This window comes from Dipodomys spectabilis, unplaced genomic scaffold (assembly GCF_019054845.1).
Source record: "Dipodomys spectabilis isolate Male_0828 unplaced genomic scaffold, ASM1905484v1 ptg000046l, whole genome shotgun sequence".
NCBI lineage: Eukaryota > Metazoa > Chordata > Mammalia > Rodentia > Heteromyidae > Dipodomys > Dipodomys spectabilis.
The window spans coordinates 2,629,092-2,645,289 of record NW_024870723.1 but is presented as its reverse complement, the minus strand read 5'-3'; the positions used below and the strand labels follow the sequence as shown (position 1 = coordinate 2,645,289).

At 39.9% G+C, this 16,198-nt stretch overlaps 1 protein-coding gene across 1 annotated transcript in view; it reads left to right on the top strand.

Moving 5' to 3' along the window:
- Astn2 (astrotactin 2) overlaps positions 1-16,198 on the top strand; it is an 887,273-nt gene that overhangs the window by 387,059 nt on the left and 484,016 nt on the right. Inside the window, exon 7 of the mRNA XM_042678724.1 lies at positions 2,193-2,360. Coding sequence (XP_042534658.1) covers positions 2,193-2,360 — 168 coding nt within the window. The remainder of the gene's footprint in view (positions 1-2,192; positions 2,361-16,198) is intronic.

Here is a 16,198-nt window from a genome sequence, read left to right as displayed (position 1 = left end):
ATCCATTCCTCAGTCTTTAGTGAGAATAAATACAAGAATTATCCATTTAAACAGCATGACTGTGCTTTTTAAAAGAAAAATCTGCAGTTGAAACTGGTGTTCGCTGCCTTGCTCAAGGACCCATGTGATCTGTTTCTCCTTGGGCTTTCTTCCAGTGGGGGAAATATGGCTTTGCAGATAGATTAGCATATCTTCACTTGCCAGAAATTTTGAAATATGGAATCCTACAGTCTCCTTAAAAAAATTCTTTCTTTTCTTTTCTTTTCTTTTTTCTCCCCGCTTTAGCTTCCGAGGACTTTAGGACCAACTTCAAATGTGGTCATTTCCTTATCTGAAAGCCTGATGCTATCTATCCATGTTGCTTCATATAGATGCCTTTTGCATCCCCAGAGAAAGCTGTGCTGTCCTCTGTGCTGTCACATGGGAATTCATCTTGTAGCGTAACATAAATCATGTCCCGTGAGTCAGAGAAGATAAGCAAGTCTGCCAGGCCCTTGCCCTTTGCAGAGAAACGTCTCCACTCACGGCCTCAGAGGTTCTGGCAGCCAGGTGTATGTTAACCCTCTTCCCTGGCCATTTCCCATTGGACCACAGGAAATCACCTGACCCAAGACAAGTCCAACCATAAACCAACAGCAGAGACCCATGGGGCCTAACAGAGAGGTCCCTGTCTAATCCATATGATACTTACCAATGGAGGCCCTCTTTGGGGAATTTGAATTATATCATTAGAAAGATTGGTTTTGGTTGATATAGGAAGAGAAGGGCAGACACAGAGGAGAGTCTGGGTCACATTAATTATAGAGCAGTGTTTTGTTCTCTGTGTAAAAGGTTCCTTGATCAGCCAGTTCCCCGCTTTGTGAAGCTGGGTCCTATGTGGCCTCATACTATTCACCCCACAAAATTCATTCATTTTTTTTCTGCTATCTACATATTCCACCATTTACAATCCATATGCATTCATCTTGAATGAGCTTCTATTTCTTGCTCTCCAAAACTGTGCCTGCATATGTGTATGTACAGCTGTATACAATGCATATGTATCTGTATATAATTGTGTAGTGATACAATTATTGTATTACAGTTGGTATTATCTAATATAATATCACATACATGTGTACGTGCGTCTATGTTATTTATCTGTCTAGATGAGTTAGTGAGAAGCATTTCAGAACAAAAAGTCCTACATGAATTTTCAGGAACACATGTAAGCCATTATTTTAAAAACTGGTTGGTTACAATAACAGTTTCAATTTTCAATCCCCCTGGAGGACAATGTGATCTGATGCCACTGGATTTTAGTCCCTGGCGGTGAGAGCCAGCAGGAGCTGCTTCCTAGCTGTTCCTTTAGGATGAATCCTCTCATGTCTCTTTGATCCTCAACCCTGCCTGTCCTGTTATTTCTCAGCATCAGGCATTTCTGGCATATTTTTTATAAAAGTGCTGGAGATTTCTTTGAAAAACTCTATGATTTTGTCTCTTGTTATCTGTCTCTATCTCAGAACCAAAAAAAAAGTGTTGTTGGGAGTCTATCTCACTGGTAGAATAGTTTTCTAGTAAATTCCAGGCTCCACATTTAATGCCCCCTCTCACCATAACAAAAACAAAAATCACAACACACGCGAGGGAAGTAGGCCTGGATGTTATTTCTGTTACACACAAACCAGTCTTTCTCACAGATGTCACCAACATAGCCACTTTGGGGCATTTGTGACCATATTCCAGGGGGGAAATACCATATGACAGAGACATTAACTTTTATTTTCTTTTTTTAAATTTAGCACTTAATTATTCTTTACTAGAACAAGCCAGACACTGACTAAGCACTTTATCTACATGAATCTGCTTCATTCTATTAGCTGAGGTGGATCTCATTAATATTTCCATTCATAGATGAAGTTGTCAAAGCCCAGAAGCAACAAGTGGCCAAGAAAAACATACCCAGGATCTGAACCCACGTCCCCCTCAGCTTAAGCTTACTGTTATACACTAGGTTGTCCTGTGCCACATTTTCCTCTGCTCTCTTAATTTCTAGCACCATCCTGGAGCAGGTGAAGGTTCTGCAAATGCTTTTAAACAAATGAGATTAGCCGGAAAGGGGATGCTAGCTTGTAAAAACCTCTATTTACATAGTATGAGCAGTGGTACTCTGAAACGTGGGAGAAAATAGTGGTCTCTCTCTGTTTTCCTAGGGAGCAGCTTCGTGGTGAGTGAAGGGAGCTACCTGGACATATCCGACTGGCTGAACCCAGCTAAACTGTCCCTGTATTATCAGATCAACGCCACCTCTCCATGGGTGAGGGACCTCTGTGGGCAGAGGACAACCGATGCCTGTGAACAGCTCTGTGACCCAGAAACCGGTAAGCCGTGGGCCGCGGGGCTGGAGACAGAGGGATCTGGGGAGAGTAGGGGTTGGAGGAAGGTCTGCATTCCTCTTCCCAGAAGAATTCTGAATCATTGACGAAGACTTGATGTAAATAAAGGTCTATGGTCTTCTAACTTAAAGCTTATGCTATGTATTACCATCTCCTGGTAAGGGAGAAAATAGTTAGAAATCACAGAACGTCAAAGTTAGAAAAGACCACAGAGAACATTTAGGTCAACTGCTCCAATGCAGCATGTGCAAATGACACAGATCCAATCTGTTCCTTGCTGCCCGAGCGTTCTTTAGCAAGATCCTGGGCATCTTCTAGAACCAGAGAATGAATCTAACCTGTGGATGAATCTAACCTGTGAGCCTGCTGTACACATTAACTGAGATAAGACCTGGAAAATTCTTATGATTGTCACTTATGCATTCATTTCTCAGGTATTTCATGGATAGCCGGTACATTTTTAGTTATTGAGGACCCTGAAGTGACCAAAATAAGCAAAATGTCTGCCTAATGAACTTAGAGATAGGCAAATATGCATGGTCTCTCTCGTCTAGGAGCCACCAGCCATATGTGTCTGTTTATTGTAAATTAATAAGAATGGAAAAAAATTAAATGTTCATATCCCTAGTAAACTAGCCAAATTTCAAGTGTTTTATGGCCTCCTATGATTATAGACTTCTACCTTTTCATACAACACAAATATATAATACTTGGAAAGTTTCATTTGAAAATGCTGCAGTAGACAAATAAGTAAATGTATGTGTTGTGTGGACAAGGGGAGGAGTTGTCAGTATAGAGAGTAGTCAGGGAAGGTCTCTTAGAGATGGTGACACTTGAGTAGGTAACTCAAATATAAGATCAGAGGAAACCATGTCAATATCTGGGTAGAAGGAAAGATCTGGATAGAGGTGGCTACAAGGATCTGTGCTCTATAGCAGGTCATGTGCTCAACATTAGCAAGAAGTCCAGGATGGCCGGGTGAGAATGAGGAAAGAGAAGACTAGAAGATGAAATGAGGAATAGAAGGTTAAGGGTTCAGAGTGCTTTCAAACTTTGTGATTCTGCATACTTTGGATTTTTCTCTGAATGGGTTGGAAAGTCATTGGAGAATCTGGGCCAGGGACCATGTGGTCTGAACACTCTGGCTGCTCTCTGGGGAATGCCAGTAGTAAGTGTACAAGTGTTCTTTTACTCTGATCTAGGCAAAAGTTGGTAGTGACTTGACACATGGAGCTGAAGGAAAATCAAATGGTGAGAATTATCAGACCCAGGATGATGTTGAGTCTAGGTTTGATAGAATTTGGTATTATATATGGGATGAGACAAATAGAGTAGACTCAAATGAAAACTTGAGCTATCATTTTTTGTGTGTGTGTGTGTGTGTGTGTGTGTGTGTGTGTGTGTGTGTGTGTGTGTGTGTGTGTGTGTGTGCGCGTGGTTGTGGGGCTTAAACTCCAGGCATGACCACTGTCCCTGAGCTCCTTTTGCTCAAGGCTAGCACTCTACTCCTTTGAGCCACAGCTCCACTTCAGTTTTCTGGTGGTTAATTGCAGGTAAGAGTCACAGATTTTCCTGCCTGGGCTGGCTTTGAACCTTAGTCCTCAGATCTCAGCCTCCTGAGTAGCTAGAATTACAAGCATGAGCCACTGACAGCTGTTATGAGCTATCATTTCTTCACTCAGAGGATGCCATGGGAGAGGTGGCAGGTGGGGAAAGGGGACAATAAAGAACAGTGTTCTGAATATGAGTTCAAGGTGACTACTGAGCATCTTAGAGTAGAAAAGGAGAATGGGCATTTGGCTCTTGGCCTGAGAGCCCCAGCTACCTTGGTGTCCAGTTCCAGGGCAGCTAGTAACCCTGTCCCCACAGAAAATGAGTGGATAGCTTTACAATGCACCTTCCATGGAATACGCAGTATATCTGGTGGAAAGGATGATTTCTTGTTGTCTGAACTGTGAGTTCCTTACACAGAAAATGTCCTTCTAGGAAGGATGGTCTTATCTAACCATATCTACTTCATACCTGCCTAAATATTTTCTCTGGTGTTTAGAGCCCAAGTTTTTCTTCTCTACATTATGTTGGGAGAAAATACAATCTGGGGTAGTCTGGTCTTTAGATGAGAGGCACACATGCGGTCCACCCCTCCCCCACACACAATAGGAAATAAACTCAAAGACTTATTCTGTTATACATCCTGAGCTGGGAGGATGGAATGAGTCAGGAAGGAGGTCCTTCACCCCAGTCATAGAAGATAGGAATGAGGAATTGGGCAGAGGAAGAGGTGAGGGAGGTCAATAGGAGTGTCTTTAGAGAATATGGTATGAATCACTTCAAATTTACCAGAAAATGTTCTAATGATCCACATAAAGGAAGTATCAGAAAGGCAGAGAAGCCTGGTCTGTTGCTGAGGCAAGATGCCTCTGAGTTCTTACCTCTAGCATAAGCACTGTGGCATTCAATTGCTGATGCTCAGAGAGCCATGATAGACACTTGGCTTGACAACACTGGATACTGGAAGGGGTGTTAGAGGCCCCCCACCACCTATGTCTAGGGCGACTGAGCCAAGCTTCCCATACAAAAACGTTTTTAAAGGGAAGCATGTAAAATATAAGCAAAAGCAACACAAAATTGTAAAGATTCACGTCAGGTCCATAAGTCAAAGAACAGGTTTTAGCTGAAGTTAGAAATTCACTATCTGATATTGCTTAGGTGGTGTTTAAATCCAAGAGAAAATGTATGAGTTATACAAAATGCTCAGTACATGGGCAATACTATATTTGTAATTAGTGTGTCAATAGATACTAGTTCTTCATGTCTATAGGGAAACAGGAACCCGAGAGAGAGGGAAGGACTTGTGAACGTTACAAAGGAAGTTAGGAATTGAGCTGAGATTAGAACTCAGGTCTCCTTGTCTCCAACCCTTTGTTCTTTTCTACCAAGTATATTGGGCTCTTTTCTCTTGAATTTTATTCTTTTTCTATAAAATCTAGTCAGACAAGAGATTTTATCTTTCTTGCTCTTTTTTAATGTACTTATAATGTATTATGGGATTTATTTTGTTTCTTTGTATGTTCTTCCCCCATGGTATAACTCCTGTTGTCATTGTATTTGATGCTAGTGTCCTGTATCTTGTATATACATTTTTCTAATTTGGGGAGGAGAAGGGAAATAACAAAATGCTGTGATAAGGATACAGGATGACCCATTGTAACAACGAGATGTAAAGACACTATGTTGAAAAGGAATTTTACAACTTTGGTGAGCAGGGAGGGGAGTTGGGGAGGTGGGGAGGAAAGGGATGGTAGGGGAAAAACGAAAACTCAATAGGAAATGGACTCATTACCTTGCTCACGTAACTGTGACCCCTCTGAACAGTATCTTTACAATTCTCTCTCTCTCTCTCTCTGTATATTTATATATATAGACAGGTGCCATGATGATAGCCATTGAACAGAAGGAAATAACTGCTCCATAGAATGACCCAGTTCAGGTGTCAGTTTATTTTTTTTTTAATGAGAATTCTTCCACTTCTCAAAAGAACCGTAGTTTAGATGTATGGAAAGCCCCTCAATAGCTAATTATGAAATCTTTGTAGCATAGAGCAAGGAGTTGGTTTCACATGCAACAATCCTTCTCATTATTTAGTCAAGAACTTGTTTAGATACACTTTTACCACTTTTCATAGGTCTGTTGTTTGGAAAGGCAGCACAGTGCTTGTGTACAGTTGAGGCCTTTTCTCTTAATTAAGACTTTTGGGGGAGGCACTTAGTTTTGAACTTGGGGCCTTGTGCTTCCAAGACAGGTTTCAACATCTACACTCATGCTTCAAGGCCTTGCATATATACCTGTGCTGGCCTAATCTCGCACAGTTCCATTTATACTTCCCTCAAAGCTGGAATGACAGACATAGGTTAATATGTCCAGCAAATTAAGACTTTTAGAATAGAGACACCAGTGGCTCATGCCTATAATCCTGTTTATTCAGAAGACTGAGATCTGAGGATCATGATTTAAAGCCTACCTGGGCAATAAAGTCCATGAGACTTGTACCTCCAACTAATCACTACAAAGCAGGAAGAGCTGTGCCACAAATGGAAGTGTGCCAGATTTGAGGGGGAAAATAAAGCTCAGGGACAGCACCTAGGCCCTGAGTTTGAGCCCCAACACAAACACCAAAAATGTTTCAGCTGTAAGTCACTATCTATATGCCGTCCTCAAGCACACACACACACACACACACACACACACACACACACACACACACACACGTGCGCACACACACATACATTATACACACTTGGGTCATCTTCATCAAGCTTTAAGGTAAGACCTTGTGGAATTATATGTGTCTGGGTCTAGTCTCTAAGACTATCTTATTTTTGATCTTACCATGGAAAGGAAACAAGATTATTAGCTTGATGCCCAAGCTAATCCTGTACTGAGTCAGCTAATCTGCTTCAAGTGCTATTTTGGGGAGCCTAGAGTTCTTTTCCATCAGCCTAGACTAATAGTTGGCCATCCAAGGATAAGGGATACAGTAACCAGTTTGGAAGATGTACTCTGTAATTAAATACCACCATTACCACCCCCAAGAACTGGGACTGCATCCAGGTCAGCTTTATTGCTGATGATTTTGATATCCAGAGAAGACAGGTGGCAGGATCAAGTTCACAATCAGCAGAGGGCTGAGCTTGGATCTATGTCTAGAAAACCATGCTCTAAACCAGTGCTCTCAAGCCGCAGGAGGTCAAAAGAACGCAGCATTTCTAACAAGTGGCCAAACATCCCTGATGCTTCTAGCTGAAGGGTTGCCCTGTTATAGCAAGATTTCAGACATTCTTTATCCTAAATGATCTTCTCATGTTCAACCACTCACTGAAAGGCTCCATTGCCAGTTGTGTTAATTGAACTTTCTTTATAAGGTCGTGTTCATTTTTATCACCTCATCTTCTGCCTCCGTTTTTCATGTGTCTGGGCTCTCAGAACATAAGACCTTTGCAGTTCCTTGAAGGCCTCAGGACTTCTCCTGCCTGCCACCATTCACGGGCTCTTTCCATCCTTGAAATGCCATTCTATGTTTACTGGGAGACCAAGGACTCAGTTTTACTTCATACACTTTCAGTACAAATACCCTTCCTCCCACAAGTGGTTGATAGCCTTCTTGGTCCTGACCCAAATCCACATTCCTGCACACGACAGTAAGAGCATGTCGTACTTATCCATATTTTTCTGTTGAGTCCATAGTTCTTTTTCTTCTCTGGATCTATCATCAGATTGTAAACTTTGTTCAGGAGAGGAATTGCTATGGAGTAGATTTCAAGACCTATGTCTTATTCATCTCTATCATGGTCACCTGATACATAGTAAGTGGACAGAAATTGCACAAAGAGGAAGGAAGAAGCCAATTTTGTTCCTCATGGTTCTTGGAGGAATCATACATACCAATCATAGTTTTCCCCACATCCAACCACATAAAAACGCTAATGTTTTCAAGCTCTTCAAAACGAGGTCACAAAAATAAATTGTATAACAGCCAGTTGTTTGATGAACCAGGATGCTTTTGTGTCATGTACCCATGATGCCGTTTTGTGTCATGTACCCATGATGCCATGTCTTCAGGAGCATCTCTCTGTGTTGTCCTCTCACTCATAATCACGACTGCTCCTATGCAAGGTCTCCACCTCTGAGTGGAGTTCACACTCCTCCTTCTACCTGAAATGTCTTTTACCCTTTTATCATCTATCTTCCCATCTCCTCCTTACTTAATTGCCTCTCATTTCCTCACAATAGAATGGATGGCTTCTACAGACTCATTAGAGTCTTTTGTTGAGTAAAAACAAGATTAAAATTTGAGTTATTGCTTGAAAATTTATTTCCCCTGCTAGAATATAAGCTCATAAGACCAAGGAGGATGTGCAACTTATCCTTATATTTTTTCCCACCCCAAAGCCCAACCAAGTATCATACGCTTATAAATCATTCAAGGCATAAACAGATGAGACTATCTACAGGTGAGAAGTGGAAATAAGATCCCTGAATATATTTTCATGAAGCTTGACTCAAACCCACTTGGTAAAATTTAGTTCAATTTGTTAGATTCAATTCAAGCAAGGTTTTCTTAATTCCACAATTCATAAGTCTGGATGTTAACTGCTATAGGAAATCACAGGCAAATTGGACAGTGTTCTTGTCTTCATGGATTTTACATTCTCAAAGGGATAAAAAGAATCTGCTTGTTCATATAAACCTATTATATAAAAAACAGTATGGCATAAATCAAGAACAAGGCGTTAACCAAATGCCTCATGCCTGGAGAACAGGAATAAATGTATGCTAGAAGAGGATTTTAGGTGGAAAAGACGACCTTTTAGCATACCCTTGTACAATCAATAGGGAGTATAAATAGGAAGGGTGCTACAGCAGAGGGAACTTGATTTTTTTTAAAAGAGAGGGCGATAATTAGAATCATTCTAGCAAAAGAGACAAGTAGTTAGCTGGCACTTTGAGAGTATTCTAGACATTAAGTAGAGGCAAAGGGAGTGTCAGAGAATAAGTTTGGAAAGATAAGATAAAGAAATCTCATTCAAAAAGTCAGTATCAAGGCTGGGAGTATAGCTCAGAGGTAGAGCACTTACCCGACATGCCTTACATCCCTGTTAGATCTACAGCGTATATTGTGTGTGTGGGGGGGGGGGGGGAGTGGGGGGAGGATACATGTCCCAAAACTGAGATACTGAAGAATTGATTTTTCTATGTTAGCCTGCTGAAATGAGGAAATTGCCTTCCTTCTCCACTGTTTAAGGGAGCATCTAATTTCCCAAATAATACTTGGACCTTCCTTAACTCCTGGCATTCTTTCAGCATTGGAAATTTTTTTTTGCGGGGGGGGGGGGTGGGGGGGGTGGAAGGGATCATACCAGAAATGAAACCCTAAGCCTGGTACATGTTCTAGTCTTAGATGTAAAAGAAATGGCATAGCTTTCTTCAAACAGGAAGCATTTTCTGTGGGTCAAATCAGTAAGGATAGCCAAAGCCTTAGTCATCATGCTTGGGTATTTTGATAAGAAGGATCATTCTTCCCAAGTGCTAGGGAAAAGGAAGATGATAGGCAAGATGCTGTAGTAGAAGCATCTATGATTACTGTGGTATCAAGACAAACCTGATATGTTTTCCTGCTGAGGTTTGTTTTTCTGGGAATTTCATCTGTTGATTATGCTCCCAAGGATAACTAGGGTGTCAAATTTACGTGTGTTGGAACCAGCTCATGTGAACTGATGAGACTTACAATTAGCCACTCTTTGAGCTGTCATCAGATCTGTATAACTTGGAATCTGGGGCAGGATGAGAATTTTGCTCTACCAAAATTGGTAAGTGGTACAGTATTGTCCATGGAATTCAATTTTTAAACATTTCCCTGTATGTCACTTGGAAAGACAAGAAGAACCCAGTGAAGAACTGAAGCCAACAAGGATTACCAGAAACTTGAACGTGTCACTATAGAGTATTAATAGAATTCTTTCCAGAATAATCTACCCTTATTCTTCAAATCTAATAGAACAGAGTATGTACAATAAAGGGCTGCTTTTTACAGTCCCAAGGAACAAAGCATCAAAGAATTCAGATCATCTGGCTTTGACTTTCAAGAATGTCATCTTGGCTAATTGTCTTATCCTGAGATAGCTTTATTAAAGTTCCGCACATGTGTGGTAATATGCTAAGTATTGTATGTCTTTGATAATATAGCCCAAACCAAATGAAGCAAGTGACAGCAGAATGCTAATTCATTTAGTCACTTAACTGTTCTTTCATCTAGTTATTCAAGCATTTAGTGGACAAGAATAGAACTAGAGCATCCTTTCAAATCAAACAGAGCCAGTTCTAAATCTTTGCTTCTCTGTTTATTGGTTATAGCTCTTAATGTATTTGTGGCTTGTTATTTTGCAACTGCAAAATTTAGAAGAATATTTTCTGTTAGTCAGGGGTTTGTGAGGATAAGAGATAAAACGGAATTATAACTAAATCAGCACACTGCCTAATACATGAGGGCACTCAATATGTTGACTCTTACTTTGATAACCAATATTCAGTCACTTGTGTCTTCAGTTATTAATTCCATAAATATTTCATGAGATAGTTAATCTTAACAAGGTGTGACTACATTAGGTGATGTGCGAAGAAACAAGAGATAGACTTTGTCCTCTAGAAGTTGACCATCTGGTAGAGAAGTTTTAAGATAGAAATTCCTGTATACTGGCCTTTCATTTCATCCTTGTGTGACTTTTAATCTTGGGAAATAAAAGAAGTCATAAACTCTTCAATTCCAGTGCTAACCTTGCCCCAAATTTGCCATTTGACCTTGACTATGTTACGCACTGTGAATGTCTGATTCTTTCTCTTTAGCAAAGTGGTGGGTAGAAATGTACTTTCAGTTCAAGATGAGTCCCCATGCATCATATCATCTGAGTTAATGAGGAGATTGCGAGGCACAGAGGCCCCAAAACTTGCCCAATGTCACTCATTAAATGAGTGGCAAGATACAAATTACAACGCTAAATAATTCCTAAGGCATTTTTCCATCTCAAAATTCATATTTCTATGACCTTTTAAGCACTAATAACTTAGAGCATAAGTAGGATTGAAACAATTTGTAAATGGCACTTAGGGCAAATTGAATTTTCTTTTTGCAATTGATATGAACTTCAGTCATGTTCGACCATCATATTCAGTTTATTTTCATGTCTTCAGCAGCCACTTTTCATTTGTAATAGGAGAGGAAATGAACACACAGTATGTGTAGTTATATCATATAGCTTTATATATTATACTAAACATTTCCATTGTTTATAGATTGCTTCTCTTCCTTTGCTGAGCCCTGTGTTAGTAAACTGTGAGAGGGCACAAAGGACTCTATAAAACAGCAAAATCCAAGGATTCACAAAGATGGAGAAGATTCCTGCTTTTTTAATATTGAGATTTCTAGGCAGCATAGTATATATGTTGAAGTGTGGTAGTTTATGGGTAAGATGCAGATTTAAACAAGTTGGGATGTATGCTAGGTACCTGTGACTCATAGCTGTCATCCTAGATACTCAGGAGGCTGAGATATGAGGATCGTAGCTCAAAGCCAACCAAAGCAGGCAAGTCTGTGAGACGTTTATCACCAATTAATTACCAAAAAGCCAACAATGTGGCTGTGGTTCAAGTGATAGAGTGCTGGCCCTAAGAGAAAAAGCTAAGGGACTGTGCCCAGGCCCTGAGTTTAAGCCTCAGTACTAGCTCAAAACTTTTTTTAAGATAAGAAAAGAAAGAAATTGGGATGTTATGATGGGGGCTAACATTCTGGCAGCCTAGAGAGGAAATACTAGAATATAAAAATGAATGGACACATGAGTAAATAAATGAAAATCAAGTTTCAGTGGCTGAAAAGTTATGGTTTGATCAGTAGTTTAATAACTCATCTATTAGATGATGATCTGATGTCAGCACCATGGTAACTCTCATGGTGTTGAGGACATGCAGCTAAAATGTGCATTTGCTCAAAGAAAGACTTACCTATGACAGCTCATTCTCTTTCTGAAAGTCACCTTTTCCCACGAGTGAGGCACTGCCAGTTTTCCATGAACTCAAGTAAAATAATCCCTGCCATTTAGTTTAGAATTAGTCCTTGTCTGTCTATGCTGCTGTCCCAGTGGGGAATTCTTCATGAAATGTCACTCTGACCCTCATAATATATATGTAGTACTCTTTAACTCACCGTTTTCTTTGGTCCTACATTTTAGAAGAGTCTGGATGCAACCAAAAATAGCGATGGAAATTAAGTATAAATTAATGAATGCTCTAACATTATCTTCAGACATGCATGATACTAGAAATAAACTTTCGAAGACCACTTTCAACAAAAGTAACTGAAATCAGAAGCCACGGGGTTTTTTTTTTTTTTTGTTTATATTTCATGAAGTGCACCAGTTAGTCCTTAACGTCCATTTTTCCCATCTCATCTACCCACTTGAGGCTGATTCCTTCTCTACCTATAGCAGTTGTAGGTGTTTGACAATGGCTAGTGTAGCTTACAGTTAAGAGCAGTAATGTGAAGTTTTGATGAGATATCAAAGGGGCCATAAATACTAACCTGACAATAACAGTCCCTGAAATCATTATACACCCATTGTGCACGAAGCTCACACTGGGAATTGATGGAACTCGCTCACTCTTCATTACAGCACTTCTAGAAAGTTATTCTTGCTTTCACTTTTCCATATAAGAATGTCTAATGTAGTTGATTGACAGTTCCAAGGCTGTGTATTTACTAAATACACTATGGGGATTTGAACCCAGACTGAATGACAAACCAGTTTTGAAGAATTATTATGTGAGTTTGCTTAGCACTAAGAAGAAACAGCCAGTCTGGCTTTTTTTTTCCCTTTGATAAGTATTTGCAGAGAATTCTCAGAAGGCATGAATCCTTTGGATAAAGCATTTACAGAATAAGTTGACTTGGGAAAAAATGGAAGGACTCAAATGGATTGAGGCAAGAGAAAAGTGCAGAAATAAGAGGGAGAGTTGCTAAAGCACTTATGAATTGTAGAGAAAGTATTTTATATCTGTTTGGTACTCTGGCTATATTTGCCTTCAATGTGCTATAAAATGTTATGTTATAGAAAAAGGATGGAGGTCTTTTTAAAAAAAAATAAAAAAAGAAGAAGAAGAATCTGTGTCAAGGATGAGGTCATGGAATTTCAGAAAGGCTACAAGAGCAAGCAACAGTTTAACTGTCAAAAATTGAGGACAAGAAGGTTAGACCAGGCTATGAGAGAGACTGTACAATTTTTTTATTGTGAATTTGCCAGATTCATTGAAAGTTAATGCAACTTTTGCTTGCTTTAGAACTAGAAAGAAGTTGTGAAAAATCTGAAAGCTCAAGTTGCAAGGTTACATATAGAAAGATGGCACCCTGAAATGTCTCGTGATTTTCTCTAAGATATAGCTACCTGAAAAGAAGGAAGTACTTTCAAGACCATATTTCATCAACCTAAACCTAATTGTTGGCATTTAAATTTAAGGCTGTAGTTCATTTTCTCCAACAAGTATGTTTAAAAATGTATTATACCTTTCATGGCCAGGTGCTGGAGCTCAGGCCTATAATCCTAGCTTCTCAGGAGGCTGAGATTTGACCCTTTCCACATCAGATCTGCCTGACTTTAAATCTACTGATCTGGGCTACATCTCTTATTTTGCCCCCAATAGTAAAGTACTAATATAGTAAGATGATCATATAAACCATCCCAGGAGGATTATTAGGGCTGAACTAGATAAAGCATACTAAGCACTTAACACACTAGCCTGGTATGTAAAGTTCAACAAATATGAGAGCTGTAGCCAAGCGTGGATTGAATGGAATGAGTATTTTGGAATCATAAAGGGCAGTTACTATGAGCTCAGCAGTCAGGAGAGGTTTTTAAGGTATGGCTATAGTTGGATCAGGAAACAGAGAATGATTTTGATGGAATGAAGATGTGATGGCAGCTGCTAGCCACACCGCATGGTCATTTAAATTAAAAGGTAGAATTTAAGCATAGGACTACTTGAAGTGGGAAACCACAGGAGTATGGGAGGGGCAAGAAAGTGGGAGAGGGAGTGGGTCATCTGGAAGTACTTTGTATACATGTATGAAAATGTTGTCATTGAACCCACTTGTACAATAAAGATTTAACTATATTAAAATAAAATAGCACACATTTACAATTCATCCCCTTTATCATACTCACCAGATTTGATATTCACCAGTATTTGATATCCACACACAGCTCGTGGCTGCCACACTGGATAGCACAGACATAGAACACTCCTGCTGCTGCAGTAAGTTCAGCTAGTGATAGAGGACAGGAAGTTGAGGAGCTGTGGTTTTTATTTATTATTTCATTCTAGTCTAAGTATATATGAAGTGGCAATGCTAACACATGATGCTGTGTTATATCCTGAGTATCACCAGGAAACAAATTTCAATCCCACTGCCTGGCATAGCAGAGTTTAGTCTAATCTAGAGGCAAGCAATGTAAAATCCACAAGCCAACGTGTATTTATTATAAAAAAAAGTTTTATTGAAACACAGATGCATTCTGTGTGTGTGTGAGAGAGAGAGAGAGAGAGAGAAAGAGAGAGAAGAGAGAGAGAGAGAGTGCCAGGCTTGAATTCAAAGCCTGTAAACTGTTTCTGAGCTTTTCACTCAAGTCTAGCACTCCCCCACTTGAGCCACAACTCCACTTCCAGCCTTTTGATGGTTAATAGGAGATAAGAGTCTCATGGTCCTTTTTTGCCCAGGCTGGCAAAAGGATTGTACCACAATCCTTAGATTTCAGCCTCCTGAGCTATTCAGGAGGATTACAGGCATGGGCTACCAGTGCCTAGCACAGTTAGAATTCTTAGTTCACATTTTCACTAGGACTTTTTTTTGTGCTAAAACAGTAAAATTGAAAAGTCATAGTCCTATATGGCTTTCAAAAGCTAAAAAAAAAGAGGCAAACTTCTACCTAAAAAATTGACTTAATGCTTTCTCATCCCCAATGAAGAATTTGCTTTGCTATTTGTTTATTCATTTGTGTATATTTTCATTTAACCTTTAACAGATATTTATGAAAGAGCTTGGTAAAGCAAGATATGAATAGAATGAACAAAACATGCAAAATCCTCTGCCATCACGGAGCTCACATTTCTAGTAGGGGCAAAATGCAGATAGAGTGGAAGTCTATGTAGTAATAAATAATAAATAAAGTGTATCACCTGTTTGAAGAAGATGATGATGGTGTGTGTGTGTGTGTGTGTGTGTGTGTGTGTGTGTGTGTGGTGTGTTTGATGGCTGTAGGAACTGGAGACTTTGAAATGAGAGGAGCTGCAAACCTAAACAAACTACAAGAGTTGTGATTGCAAAGGCAAGGAAACAATAATACGCTTTGTGTTCAAGTAAGAGGAATAACCAATGCAAATGTAGGCTCTAAGTGGAGACTGACTGTGTCTTGCCTACTTAAGGAGGATCTTGGAAGAGAGTGTACTGGGCTGTATTTTGTACTCGGAGGCTATTAGGAGATGGGATGAGAGAAGAATCAGAGAGCCAGGACCCTTAATAGGCTTCATAGAACATTATACGAATGTTTGCTTTTGGCCCTGAATGCAATGAGGAGCCCCTGGAGCACTCTGGGCAGAGAATCATTGCTTGACTTAGAGTTCAAGGAGGTCACTGACATCTCTATTAGACAAAAAAAAATAATCTGTAGGGCCGGAGGCAGGAATAGGGAGACCAGTAGGAAACCTGAGGTGATAGTGCAGGCAAGGATGGTGGTGGAGGTGGGCAGAAGTGATCAGAATCCAGATACTCCCTTCATTATTTTTGTTATGTCAACACCAAGGATTTGCCAGGCCCTGCACTCCCAATTGGAGATAAGGAGCTAAAGAAACCTTCTCTCTTCTCTCCCCACAGAACTCCCAGTAGATGGATTGCATGCTTTTACATCAGAATTGAGGAATTTATTTGCTATGTCTCTAATAAGTGTGCTTGTTTCAGGCCAAGCTTTCATGCTGAGTCTAAAGATAAAAACCCAGGAGAAGGTGACACCAAGAACTTAGAATAAGAGAAGGGGAACATTAAAATAGTCTGTGATACAAGTGAGGGGCAGAATAGAGTTCTGATAAACCTTATGTCCAGCAGAGTGGGGACCAGTCAAAGGGAAGGAAAGATCCGTGGGCACAAAATAGAAGGAAGTACTCCTCCATCTTGGGTAACTGAGCGTCCCTTGAACAACCCTCTGTGACCCTTAAATTCAAAGGTAGAA